The sequence below is a fragment of the Xiphophorus couchianus genome, chromosome 18 (assembly GCF_001444195.1).
Source record: "Xiphophorus couchianus chromosome 18, X_couchianus-1.0, whole genome shotgun sequence".
Taxonomy (NCBI): domain Eukaryota; kingdom Metazoa; phylum Chordata; class Actinopteri; order Cyprinodontiformes; family Poeciliidae; genus Xiphophorus; species Xiphophorus couchianus.
In genome coordinates, this window is record NC_040245.1 from 23,497,842 (window position 1) to 23,514,086 (window position 16,245).

At 39.4% G+C, this 16,245-nt stretch overlaps 1 protein-coding gene across 1 annotated transcript in view; it reads left to right on the forward strand.

Annotated features, from left to right (window-relative positions):
• Positions 1-16,245, forward strand: part of ift80 (intraflagellar transport 80 homolog (Chlamydomonas)) — a 52,965-nt gene that overhangs the window by 22,293 nt on the left and 14,427 nt on the right. Inside the window, exons 9-10 of the mRNA XM_027999604.1 lie at positions 15,018-15,197; positions 16,035-16,153. Coding sequence (XP_027855405.1) covers positions 15,018-15,197; positions 16,035-16,153 — 299 coding nt within the window. The remainder of the gene's footprint in view (positions 1-15,017; positions 15,198-16,034; positions 16,154-16,245) is intronic.

Here is a 16,245-nt window from a genome sequence, read left to right on the forward strand (position 1 = left end):
GTGAGAGCCTTTTTGATGCAATACTTGCATGCAGACTTAATCTATCATCGTAAAGAGCTCATTAGCTTCCCCAGCAGTATTTGTGTTCTCCTTTGTGTTCTAGACCTTTTGCCTAGAACAGGCTTTGCTTTTATTTGTGTTTTCAGATTTCATTCTGGCACTTTCTGCCGAAGAGTGTATCCTTAAGTCCACCTCGCAGACGATTGACCCCATTTTTTATTATTTTTATTTTTTTCAGTTTTTATTTTGTAACTTTTTTAAGTACGCATGTGTGTGTGAGAAGGTGCCTGTCTGTATAAAGTGAGTTAGAGTAGGAGGCACTTGTTGACATGGTATTACTTTTACACCTCTCTAGAGTTCGGCTACAGGCTCGCCTTGTTGGAAACCAAAAAGAAGGGGAGCATAAAGAAAGCTGAGAAAAGGGAGCAGTTGGAAGGATGGGGGTGGGGTAGTGTGGAACTGTCCAATATATCCTTTAAAGTTGGCCTAGTCTTCGAGGCTTGGAGAATTGGTCTCCATAAAAAACGGTGGTTTCTCTTTCCCTCAGCTCTCCCTCGCTCATTTTGCCCTGTTCTCTCTAGCTTTTTTCCTCTTTATTTCTTAATCCCTCCCTCCGTCCATCCCTCCCCCAACCAGTCGGAGTAAGAGTATGACAGTGAGACAGTACCCTGCCAGCCCCTCTGGCAGAGTCATCATTCTTAGCAGTGCTAAATCACTACCTCCACTAGCTAGACAAACATGTCACACTCGTAGAGAAAGAGCAGGAGAAAGACGAGGTTAAAATGTTTGATAAATATAAACATTAGGAGTGATGCTTGCTGATGAACTAAAGGAGCAAATAAGGGTTCCCTCTCCTTTCTGCCAGCTTTTATGAAGTTCAGTGTCTTGCAGTTTATTAGCTTATTCAACAGTTCCTATGTTATAATTTACAAAACTTATTTCCATCCACAAAAAGTATAATAGTCTTCTCCCCTCACATGATATGAAATGTTTTTATTTCTACATTTACTTGTCTTTATGCTAATATATTATATTGGTCTCATTAACTAAAATCGACTAGTCTTCTATATAATACAAATTTATCTGAAGGGTTTTTTTTGGCACTGAGTCCTTATTGCATAATACAAAGAAGTAGCTCAGATTTATATATGGTAAAAATAAATGTATTTAGGTAATCCCATTGCTTTTTCTATTGAAATTGAATAATTATTGGAGAGATTCGCTAATAGAATCAAGAAATTGAGGTTAAAAAATTCACGACATGGGAAACGTTCAAAAGAAATGCAGAGGGGAGCTCAATACACACAACACACATGTACTGGTAATGTGATCCTGTGATGGACATGGGACATTTTACAACATGGTTCCTACACCGGGTACAAGCAGTTCTGGAAACAATTTTTTTTAAAAAGTCATTCTGGAAAAAAACTCACTGTCCCAGACCACACCCTGTTCAAAATAATCCTTACTTGTGATCTTTGATGCTCATAAGGATTTTATTAGCACTTTTATCTTTAAAACTATATAAAAATACTTCCACTGATTGCTGTTTAATCTGTCTTAAATACTGCAGCAGAAGCATCTGTTCATAGACAAACCTAATGCAGAAAAAAACATTAACAGGAATTATGCTGACAGGGCTTAAATCCTGAGAATAGGTTCCATCAACGCTCCTAATACAACTTGCTGAGCAGATTTGGCTTGTGACATATCAGCTGAACAATGTTGAGAAGCCACATATATGGGGCCGTGACCTTAATAATATGTTCATGTAGATATTAACACGTTCAAAATGTTAAAGTAATTAGTTGCATTTTCGTTTATTACATGCTAAAGTTCAAAGCGGAACCTTTGCATTATGTTTCTGGTACGCTCATGAGTCTGTGACACAGGCGACATCTGCTACCAACAATGCTGGACAACAAAGCCGCTTTTCTTGGTCTAAATGCTTCTGATGGCACTCTAGAAAAGACTGTTGTGTGCATGTTGTGCTAACAGGAGTTAGCCTGTCACTGAAGGTATTCAAGAATAAATACCATCTCAATGTAAAACGTGTTGCAGCTAGCACAGATGTCCCCAACAATAATGTCAGAGTCCATAGTCCACATTTAAAAATAAGTTGTTTTTTTTCAAAGAATTTACCCTCCCGTATTTTCCGGACCTTAGAGAACACCCCACTATAAACTGCACCCACAAAGTTTTTTTTAATAAAATTGGAAACATACATACATAAGCCGCACCGGGCTATAAGCCGCTGATATTTCCGCCTCTCTCAGTTTTCCACAAGGACGAAGCGGAGGGCTGCGCCCTGAATACATCTGCTATTAAGGACGCAACCCTGCACATTTCTCCGTCGTGTCTGCTACTAGCATGTGCTTGTTCTAAATGAAAATCAACGCTTTCTTCTTTGATTTCCAATGTTGACTTCCAATGATTCACTTCCTGCTAAAGAGCCCCCTTGTGGTTGAAGAAAAATCCACAGAAAAGCCCCACTGGGGAATAAGCCGCATGGTTCAAAGTGTGGGAAAAAAGTAGAGGCTTATAGTCCGAAAAATACGGTATGTCATCAAGTATTCCTAAAAATAACCAAAATTACAGATTAAAAACAATAAATGTATTTGTGGTTGAGCTCTTATACCTATTTATTCAATAATTTAGCAATTAATTGCAAATAATTAATTACATACTCTGAAATTAATTTGATTAAAAAAAAATCTAATAGAGTCCCACCACCAATCTAAATATGTAAAGCACCCCCTACTGTACAGGACGACCGGATTGTAGAAACCTTAAAAGTGGCCTTTCCACCAGCCCGCAACTTCCTCGTCCATAGTCTGCACTTACAAATAAGATGTCTTGCCAAACTCTCTTCCATAGTTCCTTTTACAGATAATTTTGTTAATTGTCTAAAAGCCAAAAAGTTATATTGCAAAAGTTGAAAAAATATATGCACAAAACTACTTGACTATTTAATGTGCCCTGAGTGGTGTTCTACTCCATTGGACTTTTATTGCAGTTTGCACGTGATGTGAGCTTTAATATGGTGCTTCTGCTTCTTGGTCTCATCGTACATATAGAGTTGCTGTTTTAATTGAAAAATTGAAAAACATTATTGATGACCTTTTTCTGTATCCCTATACTAAATTTGTCATCGTACGTTTCTATTTCAGTGATGTAGGCTCTTTTGCAGCATGCCAAAACACATTTAAAAGGCCAAATTACCTGTAACAGTGTGTATGTGTGTGCATGTGCACACTTTTGGGTGCGTGTGTGGGGGTGCGCATATGTGTGTGTATGCAAGTGCGTATGTGCTAATAGAATTCTGCTGTCCAACTCACAGCTGTGTCCTGCTGATGAGTCCCAGGAGGCCCCAGCATGTGTCTGTGGTTACTATGTTAAGGCTCTTGCATGAAACCATGTGTAGGTCATTACGCTCTCTCTCTTTTTCTCTCTCAATCCTGGTATCTTCTAGTTTGTCTTGCTCCCCCCCCACCCTCTCCACACTACCCTTCCTCAGCCCAGCCGAGCCCCCTCCTCTCTGTTTCCCCTCACTCTGCCAAAGCTCCAACTTATACCACTCTGCACCCATCTGAGGCCCAGCCTCTGTATCTCTCTAGTTGAGCCAAGTGAGTATTTCAATAAGGAGATTTGCAGACCTACATACATTTACCTCACTTATATTTTTGGAGGATCCTTGTTGCAGAGTCTGGTAATGCATATTGTTGATTGAAAAAGCATTGTACAAAAAAAAAAAAAGCTTTTCATTAAAATAGAAGAGGTTGTATTTTTCGAATAAGAAAGCTATTGCCGGTAGTAGTTGTTGTTTTGAGTGGATCATTATGCATATTGTTGATTGTAAAAGCATTGTACAAAAAAAAAAAATAAAAAATGCTTTTCATTAAAATAGAAGAGGTTGTATTTATAGAATAAGAAAGTTATTACCGGTAGTAGTTGTTGTTTTGAGTGGATCATTAACTTTTATGGATGGTCTTATTTCCATTGTAAGTGCAAAATAAATCTCCATATTCCCCAAAAATCCCACTCAGATTTGCTGGTAGCAGTTTAAGTTCACTTTTAATTATCCGAACATGGTGAAGCCATTCAGACACCTCACTGGTTTTTATTTTGCCTTTTATTTACACACAAAAAAAATACATTAAAATATGATTACTTTACAAAATAATAAAATCTTCCACTGATTAAAAACTGTGAATGTAGATATATTTTTAAAGTGACGTCTTACTTCAAATGGCACTTAGATTTCCATTTTAATACCTACTACTATCTGCAACAAAAAAAAAAAAAAAAATTGGTCTTCTTCTTCAGCTGCTTCATGGTAGTTTAAGATCAACTTGGTGCCTCACTTCCACCTTGTGGTGGCAATAATACATTACAACCAGGGTGCACTTAACATCAGGTTACAAAAATCTACTCTTTACATTTATCTACTATAGCACCCATATGATTTCCCCCAAAATATTCTGAGATTGTGTCAGTGTACTTGATTCAGAAAGTTTAGCTTGTTAGAAGTTGTGATCTAATAAAGCTCAATAGTTGAGGCAGTCCTTCATACTGTTGTAGTTTACATATTTGTCTTTTGGGACATAGAGGAGATTTATGATCATAACTCCTGTTTGGTGTTGTCCACAGAACCACATTGTGGACAGGGTGTAAGCACATTTCTTTGGGATTGGCTTGTTTAACTGATTTAACATTTTAAAAGAGAGAGAAAAAAAGACCTGCTACTTTTGGTATATTGTACTGAAAGCCAGCTCTGAATTGGAGCAGTTTCCACACTCGCGTCTCTCCAAAGTTGGACGCAAGCCCAGCTTGTCCTTATCCCAAAAGTCAACCCATCCCCCACAAAGGAGGTCAGTCTAAACTGACGTTTACAAGGACTCCTAATCTGCTGAGAGACTGATGAGTCCCCTTCCAAAATAACCTCCTGGGTTCGTCAAAAATGTTGTTGAGCACTTTACCATCAATCTCAATTTTACCGTTTTGTTTCTTTTCAGGAAAATGCACACTTGTGTAGCTAAATACTGGCTTGCTTATATAGCTCTTCTGTCCATAACACTTTAGACATGTTGTGTTTATGATATTCAGAGAGTTATTCTCTGTACCTGCGCTGCCAGGGTCTGCTCTGCATACAGACACATGGGGAAACTAAAGCCAGCTGGCTTTGCAGTCTGCCATCTGTTCTGATTTATGTAAGACTGTTAACCCTGGACTAGGACGGCTCCCACTAGCTCTCTAGCACAGAGTTAAATGAATAGATAAGAGATAGACTAGGTTTGAAATATGGGGTGCTGTAGGGAGCAGAATTTGCAATACACTAATAAGATAAATGATCACTTTTTTTGTAAGCAAAAAAAAATTATTCAAAATCCCCCAAGAAAAATAAACATGGATGTCGTTTTTGGCAGTGGGGATTTAAAGCTTAAATTAAAATTTACAATAAATGGATTTCCAAACTAAAACAGACTTCATTGACAGATGCAAACAAAAAGAAAAAACGAACATTTTATCATAGTGTGTAGATAGGGGTGTACAAATACGTAGATCCATATCAATTCATTTAAATGATTGTTTTGCTGTGATGTAATTGCATCAAACATATTGATCATACTGTCGTCTTCAAGAGGATGCAGGATGATTGAACTGAGTTTGGATTTTGAAGACTAGGTTAAGTGGTTATGTTCTGTTAAAATGTTTAGTTTGAGACACTAAAAAAGGATAAAGGTTAAAACTCTGTTTTAATGTATATAAAAAGTGACTTAAGTCTTAATCTTTCAATGTGAATTTATTAAAGCTCCACATCTTATATTTCTTTTATTACTGAAAGGCCATCAATAGCACTTTTAAGTCAACTGATTTTTTAAATAAAAGCACTTAAACATGAGAGATGAACAGACTATATTGAACAGGTGATCTGTATTTCGTAGATTTAATAGTAGACTTGTTAATTGACTCAGTTTGATTTAAATTGAATTGAATCAAAATTGTATTGTGACAGCAGTAATGACAAACGCCACAGCGTTCATCCTGTGTTTTGAGAGAGTGGTGAAAGAAGCCATCTTTATCAAAAGGGAAAGACCAACACTGGGCCATGGGGGAGTCCAGCTTTCAGTAATAACCCTGTTTAAAAACTCATTCCAAAGAAATTACATAAATAGTTACATAGTGATTCAAGTGACCAAGTACACAACCCACTCCAAATAAAAGACCACATGGAGACTTGAGCCCCATTTATATGGAGCTGCTCTCCGGTAACATTTTTGTTGCGATCCAGACTCTCGTTGACACGACACCAATGACCAGAGTCTCACATCGACACTTTTTGAAACCAAGTCTCAGAGTGAAAGTTTTCAGTAAACACCCCCTGCGGAGGTGTGAAGTACTCTGCAGGTGTGAACGCATACATACGCAGAACACACGGCTGTAGGGTTTATTCTGCCTGTGCACGTGTGCATGGACAGATAAACGCAAAATCATTGTGCTACTTACCCTGTTAAGATTAGCTTAATTTCTGATAAGGGATATATGTGTTACATGAGTACTTTGTTCATGTGAGATGGAGACGGGTAACTTTTTACAATGAGGTGGATGCTAAGGGTCAGAAGCACATGCGTGTTTAATGACATGATAAAATCACAGCGCCGTTTAGTGGCCTGGCATGACTACTACAGCTGACTCAAAGTGACCTGGGGGGTGGCGTCTAAACATGAAATTTTTTCCCAGTCAACATTCAAAAATACAGGCAGTTTCCGCAAAGCATTCTTGTGTAAACGCAGCCTTGGTTTCAAAAAGTGCAGGAACAAAAATGTTACGCTTTTACAGAAAACCAACTTCGTATAAATGCGTTCAAAGGCTGCAGGATAGGTGTTGAAACGTCTTCAGCACAGACTTAGCGAAATCTGATTGCCTTCCATTTAAGCCTGCTGTAGTAGACATGACGCGGGGGCGTCATGTCTACTACACTCCGGTCCACGGAGTGAAGTACTATGTGGGAGCCTTTATTGAGGAAAGAAGACTTCAGGTGTCAAAAACTAAATTAGAGGAAACTTAGATGTGAGAAACTACTCAATATGAGATGTGTGAGCAGCGTATACACAAGCAAAATTGACAGTGCTAAGACCCTCAATCTGGCTCTGATTGGTTGTTTCTAGCTAAGTTGTGTATTTCTACCCATGCCAGTAGGTGCACAGAGCAGAGGAGCTCAGTTTTATTCACAGATTATCTCTTACATTATATTATTACTACATGGTGATAGTTCTAACTAACAAATAATAAAAAAATACATATTTTATAAAAATATTGAACAGGTGATCTGTATTGCGTAGCTTTAATAATCTCTAAGTTGCTTTTTGTTGGTTTTGGTCAGTTTTTTGTTTTAAGAGTGTTTGTGATTGTAGGGCCTTGTCCGTAGTGATGCTGTATAAACATCAATTGATTTTTAAGTGCTTTTTATTATCACTTTTATCGTAGCCATTACAAAATATTTTGATTAGCTTTTAAGCTCATATCAAAGATTCCTACTGTATGTTCATTTGTCTTTTAAACAAAAGCCCGATAGTGACGTTATTGCGTAACATGCAGCTTTTCAACAGGGTCACGGACCGAGCTTGACCCATTAACACTAAAGGTAGTTAAAGGTTTTTCCTTGATGCTTGCTGCACTCTGTGTGAAGTGTCCAAGATGAAGGGCTGGAAAAGCACAAAAGTCTGGAAAGCTCATGCCCCACTTCTGATTAGCAGGCTGTTGACTTGCATTAGGGCTGGGGGTTGTGGAGCAGCGAGAGGTCAGGGCAGACATATTTAATGCTTGTGAAGTAATGGGCTGAATCAGCAGATAGCTCCGCGGGGAGCCATTAGTCCAGACATGTGTCATTAACCCTTTCCCTGGACCAAGCTTCAGTTCTGCTCAACCCCACATCCCCAAACCCCCCACCATTAAGACCAGAGTTCTGTTTTAGGATGTTTTAAGAAAATATGTGCGGGCAACACAATACATTTAACACGCATGCAAGCTTTTTGATTATATTTTCTAAATATTTGCATCCTAATTCTCAATCTATGCATAACTCTTTCATGTCTTTCAGACCCCAAATCATCTGAGAAGTGTTTTAACAAACCTTTCCCAGATACATTAAGGTTGAAATTTTTAGTTATTCCCCGCTGATTAAGAAAAAGTAATAAATTAATCTTAAATCACCTCACTTTCTTTACATATCTACCCTTTTAGAGTATAAGAGTTTGACACTGAACAGTTGGGCTGCTATGATTGAGAGCCGAAACTGAGAAAAGTAACAGGGGCCATAACCTGTCCTTGCCTCGGGGCTAATTTTTTGTTAACATAACCTCTTTGCAAGCGTCCCCCATATTGGTTTCGGCTGCAGGGCAACAATAGAGTGAAGGGGCAGGCTCACAACACCTGCCAGTCTTAATGGTAAACATATGTGGAGAAACGCAGAGCAAGTGAGGAGGAGGAAGGGAGGACGGGGACGGGGGGGCAGCTAGGGCACTTCTTCAGCAGCCTGAGCGTTAATGGATTGGCTTTGGTTTTCAGTGTGTGCAAACATCCCCTTTGTTTGAGGAGCTGACAGTACGTCTGTATATGCCTGGGATGGTTTGCATGGCGTGAGCCAGTCTCCAAACGCTGATACCTAGACCCAAAGCGGTTCAGAAAGAAATCCAAAGGAAAAAAGGTGAAAGTTGGTGGGTAAAGGCGACTTTTTAACTCATTTACCACAGTGTTATAACTTTCTGCAAAGTTAGCTGTTCGGTGCCCAGAGTTTCTTCTCCTCTAGAATATAGGATGCAGGACTGTACATTCAAGTCACAGAAATCTGTGCGTGTTAATGCTTTCGTTATCTTGGTTAATCATCTCGAGTCTTGCACCACCATTTAGACTGCTATGCTGTGTATATTTAGTTGGTCTGTATAACCTCATTGTGAGTTTGAGGGGGCTCACCCGCTTTCCCCCCAGACCTCTGCTAGGAACTATACGTCATGTCTGCCACCTTCTCCCTGACCACAAAGCTGCCCATTATGGATAGACAGAAGTCAGTGACCAAAGTGGATTTGAGTTTGATGAAGCCCAACTCTTGTTTGCTGTTTCTCTCTCCTAAATCTTACATTTTGGCCTTCATACATCTTTATGGCTGTTTGTGTTCCTTCTTTCTGTATTATCTTTCTGCACTAATAATAAATCTCTTTCCAGTCTTGTCTGGTAGAATTCCCAAGTATCCTGTGGAGTTTTATCCCTTTAGGCTGGAATAAAACCAGTTGCCAAATGTTTTGCCAATGGCTGATTCATCTCCTCTTGCTGTTTTGCCTCTTTTCAGTTGCTGCCGTCACTACCATTTTAGTAATAAACAATTCCTATCTGCTACATTTTCTATTAATAGAGTTAAATAGTTATTGACTAATTAAACGCCACTTTGAGGGTTTGGGTACCAAAAGCATAAAAAAAAAAAGAAGCAACTTTTCTACTGTATTTAGACATAACAATTTCAAATTGGCCAATGTGTGTTTGAACAATGATGTGAACTACAAATATAATTTACTGGTGAGAATAAAAGGATAATAGATTAGCAACCTTTATTATGAGATTTTAGTTAAAACTCGTATCAAAAGATCTTAAATTTTCATCTGATTTTCTGTCTTCTCTGCTCTATGAAAAGGTGAAGAGGAAAATGATTGGATGTTCTCTCTTTCACATCACATTGAAATTTAGCATCGTTACACATAATTTTCCCACTCTATGTCCATTAAAGTTTTCTCTTATTGTCTGAGTCTCAGGCTTTCAAGCTCCTTCTCCATTGTTCAAGACTCTCTCTTACCAGTTAATATCTGGTTTGGTTCTACCCAAGGTGAGTGCACCTCTGTTATTGTGTGTTCCTCACTATTTTGGGGTTGAAGATATGCAGAAACTTGGGTGGGCCATAAGCACTCGGAAGCTGTGGTTGATGTTCCGATGATGTGATTTGTGCAACACTTAACAATGAAGAACCTCAAGGTTGTGGTTAAGATAAAGTCCAGTAATCCCAGATAGCAAATTTCTCATTGCGTGACTATAACCTGGTCTTTATACTCCTTCACACTAAAAACGGAGTTATAGTCATGTTTTCAGAGGTTCGCATTTTGCGCGCACATGTCGAGCAAGCTTTGATACGTGACATGTACCTTGGTGCAGTATTCTCCAGTAATAAACCCTCATAGAGGGATCATATGAATGCCAGTATGGGTGAACTTGCTTAAGTGAACAGCAGCGCATGCAATTTTTGCCGAGCTGCAAAAATTCAGAGGTGCGTGACCAGGCACGGCAACAGCATGCAAGGCCAGTGCACATAAGCGTAGATGGCGTGTTTGGCATGTGCCCCCCTGTGCTCTAGTTAATGTATACACTATAAGTCTAGCTTGAGCTGCTCTCTCATAGCATATGCCATGTCCACTGGTCCTCTGTGGTGGTTGAGATTTTTTGGGGGGAATTTTCTCATGTAATGATGTAAAAAAAAAATAAAAAGGCCAATCAAGGAAAGCAGTCTGCTGCCAATCAAATAGTACACAGTTTGGCGCAGTTTGCACTACCAATCAAGTGGTTGTGAAAAATCGGGAGCAACCGCGCAGGAAACAAATCTGGCTGGAGCGGACTGGTGTAGAACCGGTAAAAGCCACGCCTGTGGAGAAGCGGCTCATGTCTGAAGGGAAGATAGTAATCCAGCTCTATTGCTCTTTCTGTGTCAAAGTAGTCACTACCCATTGTCCTTTAAAGAATTACCATGATTACTTTTACTTTTCTTATTACTTAAAGGATAATTGTCTAGATTTCTCAGTTATAAAATATAAGCAGGGGCACAGTGTGTCTCTTATTACAATGACGCTTTAACAGCCTGTTAATCAAATCAAGGCATTGCCTTTGCACCCTGACTGAAAACAATATATTCCTCGAAAGTGAAAGTGACAGCCTGGTGCGTTGAGGAGAGAATGAAAGGTTAACTCTACAGACCTGACATAGAGAGACTTTTTTAAGCTACTTGTCAAAATTAGAAAGACCAGAGAGCATGCCATTCAAGTTAGACAGATTTGTGTTAATATTTATAAGTCAGAAAATCGCTACAATAAAATAACTGCTCGCCTAAATTTGCAGATTTCTACAGTCAGAACAATACTTAAGAACTACTGGAAATATTATTGACAAGATTTGAGAAGGACTTAGAAGGACTATCAATGCACACAGTGGCTGCAATTCCATTAACTATAAAATTACACAAATTGAAAGCACAAAAATAAATTTGCTTAATGGAAACACGCAAATTTTGAAAAAAATCGTGTTTTTGCGCAAGGATGAGGCAGTTTTTCAGCCGTGTCAAAATATATTTATTTTTCAAAACTGCAATGGAAACATTTTTTTTCACATCATACAAGTCATGTGATCAACAGCCGGAAGTTACTGCTGGCGAAAACATCAAAGAAGTCGACAGACAGTAGTGGGAGAATGACAGTCTGTTTTGTTTTTTCCGGGCAATGTGCAGCTGGCTCCACAGGTCAAAGCTCCCACAGCATCGCACAGCTCATAAAAGTTCTGTCATTCGAATGTGTTGAATCCATAACTCTTCTGTAAAATCGGCGACTACAGTCTCCCCAAACCGTTGCATATGTATCTTCCCTAAGGGGCTTGTCGCTCCAATGCTTGAATAAGACGCTGACGTCTCTTCTGATGGCTGATAGAGCGCTGGCGCCATTGCTAAATTATGAATATACAGTACAGACCAAATGTTTGGACACACAGTTGTATCCAAACTTTTGGTCTGTACTGTATTTCATATAGCTATTTACATCCATCGCTCCCATAGTAAGACTTATCGCATGAACAAGCTGATTCACATGTGATTTCAAGGATATTTCTTATTCAATTTAAACACTGCGATTGTGAAATTGTATTTTTTCCCCAAAGCTAATTTTTACAGAAATGAAGTGAAAATCAGTTAGTTTAAAAAAATTTAGTAAATCTTTATGAGTAGTACCAATAACTTTGGAAGATACTAAACATAATTTTAAAATGTTTAGACACGCGATTAAAATGCAAACTTTCACTTAATTTCTCCTTGTGGTACGTATTTTAGTGGATGTATTCATTTTTATGTTTTCTCTCTCACACCGATACCAACGTGTTATACACACACACGCGCACACGCACACAAATCAACAGAAACTTAGACACACGTCGTCTCCCGCTGGCTCCAGAAAGTGTCAAATGGCTCAATGTGTTAAAAGCATTAGGTAAGCATGGCTCCAGCAGCGCTCCACAGCCTGATATCGTATGTCTTGCTTCATTACAGTCTGGTGTATACATTCGGCTGCATCTCTGACCCTCCATCTATCCATCCCTCTCACTTCACTCCCTCTACTCTCTCCCTGGGGTCCTTTAAAAGATGGCGGGCCATCTCAAGATGTTAGCAGAAGAATGACTGAGCCCTCCTGTTACTGTAAACGCTGGCCAAGGCTGCCCAGCGGTACAGGTTGTGCAAGCACACCTCAAACGCACAAGAAAAGCTCTCAATATGGATAATATATCAATAAAATTTTTTTTTAATTTTCTGTAAATGGGAGAAAAGTTAAAAGTCAAAGTAAAAAAAAAAGGAGGGAAAAGTTAAAAAGATAGTAAAAGTTCTGAGCTATCCCTCGTCCACATGGGAAAGGTTGTTTTTTTTTTTTTTCTTCCCCCTGCAGCTATTTTCGGTTATGACATGACATTAACTGCTGCAAGAGAGCTGACCAAAACCAGCTGAGTGGCATGTGTATGAGGCACACACGAGGACCTGGAGATGGAACAAGATCAAAGCATTTGGCCTGTAACCTGCAGCCTGCCGACTGCAGGCAGCGGAGAGGAAATAACGATACACCTCACATCCCGCAGCTGCATGTGTTCGAGGCAGCGAACACACTGAGGCCTTTACTCCAAGGTTCACCGCAGCACTTGGCCAGCTGCACCACACTTGTCTCTCCCTCGCAAGGAAACCGGCAGGGCAAGGTTAACATTAGCACTTTTCTCCCTTCATAAGCAGTTTACGGTGTGAATGCACGCATTTGTGTTGAAGATCTCGGCAGAGAAATTCTGAGAACGACTCAGATCGGCCACTTTCAGCCGTGGTAAGTGGATAAAAATACACTATACTTAGAGCACTGATCTTTAAAACAAATAACACTTGTTGGAAATAAACTTATTATACCTTATGGAGCCAATTTAGGCTAGTGACTGGTCGTAAGGGGGGATTATGCTTCGGGAAAAATAATAGACAAAAACTTTTAAATGTTGGTCCAGTGTACTCGATCAACACGTTACACGCGTCCCAAAGACTTAGGGTGCAAAGTACTGCATATTACCATGTCAAAACAAAAGTGGCAGTGTGGAAAAAATGCTTTTGTTGTTATAAAATTAAGATATCTGTATGAAAAGACAACAAACTAAATGATCACAGGTTATTTCTGGTATGAAGTGGAGAGAAAATGCAGATTTCATCTTGAAACTGCTTTTCTTGACAGTCAAATTGTTCGGTCTGAACTTTTAGATCTAAAAACAACAAAAGGATATCACGTCATTTGTTGTATTTTATTTGTTTTTTTTGTTGTTGTTTTTTACATATTTGGACAAATAAATCTTTCATTTTAAAATATTTTTTTTTACTTTATTTGGAATATCAAAATAATGTAAAAATTAAAAGTAAGGGAAGACCTTTTAAATCATCTATTTCACTGTACAGAAAGTGATCTACAATTTGATTACATTCAAATCAACTGCCAGTTGTGGCTAGGCCAGCAAGTTTGAAAGCAGATGCTGAAAGAAGTCTCCAAAAATCCTGAAATGTCCTCAGATGACCTACATCAGACTCTTGCATGATTGTTCAATCAGAAAGAATCTGCTCTGGTTCAGCCTTTGCAGGTGGTGTTCAAAGGAGGAAACCCGTTTCTGTCAAAAACAAACTTGAAGCTCAGACTAAAGTTTGCCATAGAAAACAAGACTGGAAAGAGAAAAAGTTCAAAACTTCTGGAATAATGTTTGAGTCTAAGCTTGGAATTGGTTGGACTCCAGAACAGAAGATATTTCTGGCATCAGCCAATTAGAGCATTTCTTTTTAATTACAGTTAAGCATTGTCATGGATATTAGAGATGGACATACAAAGCTAAACGTTCATGTGTAATTTATTTTAATTGTATGGATTTTATTTCTTACTAAATCCAGTTGCCTTTGATTGTGTTACCAATCCCCATTTGGACCTGTTGATTCTTGTGAAATTTGGGAGAATATGTCCCTGATCAAACCGTAATACCCACGAGCAACCTCCTACATGTAGGTATTATTTTTTAAGGTCTTACTGTTGGATTTCTGTAAATAAGAATATTATTAAAATATCCAAAATCAGGGCACTGGGTGACTAAGTTAGTAGAGCAGGTACCATTTATTTTTGTTGCCATCAGCATAACATTGATGGTAATGCAATGTGAAGCAAAGGCTATTGAAGAGTTTATGGGAGTTTCTCAGGGTGTGGCCTGCATCTGGAGTCAGTGCTTCAACAGCCCCCACACATAGATTTATCAAGAGAAGGGTTATAAACTGTTGCATCCCTCGAGTTGAGCCACCTGTGAAACGGAAACAAGCTTATTACACCTGAGGTAAGAAGAAAAGAGGACATGACTGTTTGCGTTTTGTTTGGAAACTAAGGTTCCAGAGCAAGAGCGGTGAGGCACAGGTTCCAAGTCGCTTGAAGTCCAGTGGGAAGTTTTAACAGCCAATGATGAAAAGGAAGTCTAAAATCAGAGCAGCTATGTTTTTACAGTGTAGTTGCTTAGAATCGTTTCATGTCAAGCTGCTTTATTTCTTACATGAAAAAAAAAAAACAAGTATCGAATGACTAAGACAACAAAAATACAAAAACATCTAAAGGGGCAAAGTAACCAGCACCTCCATTGAACCTATGAGCTTGTTTTTCTCTGCTCTGCTCCTCTCCCTCCAGTGGTCCTACGCGCTGGAGAAACCCAACACAGGCAGCGTGTTCAACCTGGCCTGGTCTGCGGATGGCACCCAGCTGGCCGGGGCCTGCGGAAACGGACATGTCATCTTTGCCCACCTGGTGGAGCAGCACTGGGAGTGGAAGAACTTTAGCATAACTCTTACCAAAAGAAGGACCATGCAGGTAGAAAGAGTCATCTTTTTCTAAAACGCTTTCTGGCATACTTGATTTACAAAATGCGCTTCTGCATGTTGCAAAGATATACACCAACCCTGCAGTGACAATGGTCAGTCTGTGTGGCTCGCCACCTTGCTTCCTACAGTTTAAACTTGCACTTAACCACAAGGTAGTTAACACGCCCAAGTGTACATATACACCCACTTTTATACTTTGAGACATGCATAACTACAGAAACAAGGAAACAGACTCTTCTGCCTCTACCAAGTGCAGCTTGTGAAAACCAAACAAAGTTGGGTCATCAGCCATTTATTTTCAGCCTTGTTGGCACTTTTTTAGCCCCCCCACTCCACCATCCACACACACACGCCCACGCACCCCCATACTTACCCCACACACCCACACACACACTCTTATGCTCTCAGTTCGTTTTTAATAGTGCACATCTGCCAGTGGTTTGTGAATCAGCCAGCTAAATTTACCACCTTGTGGTCAAACGGTATTTATTCCTGGTTGTGTTGCATGTAAATTTGGATAGCTGCAGGGAGCAGAGGAGGAAGATTTATAAAGCTGTAAAAATAGCCCCACCTTTCACCTGGTGCTGGAAAAGGCTCTTTCATTCATTCACTCGGAACTGGAAAGAAGTATTTATCGATGCAGGTGAAAAAAAGGTTTTCTTCCTCTGACCTTTGAATGCTTCTGTGCAGTTTTCTGTTAGGCTTACATGGTTTAAGGTTAAATTGGTAAATATTTTCCTTGCGATAAAAAGTTTATGCTTGCCATTTATTTGTCATAAGTCAAAGTGCTTCCCTTTTTTTGGCCTTTTCTCTCTGTTCTCCTCAGGTGAGGAATGTGCAGAACGATGCGGTAGACGTGTTGGAGTTCAGAGATCGCGTCATCAAAGCCTCTCTGGCGTTCGACCACCTGGTGGTTGCCACTTCCCTCCAGTGCTACGTCTACAAGTCAGTGGATTCCTTCTGCTTTGTTTTTGTCATGTGCCATTAGTACTGTCAGATCCTGTAGAATCGTCTTTTTGACAGTATGAACTGTCTTT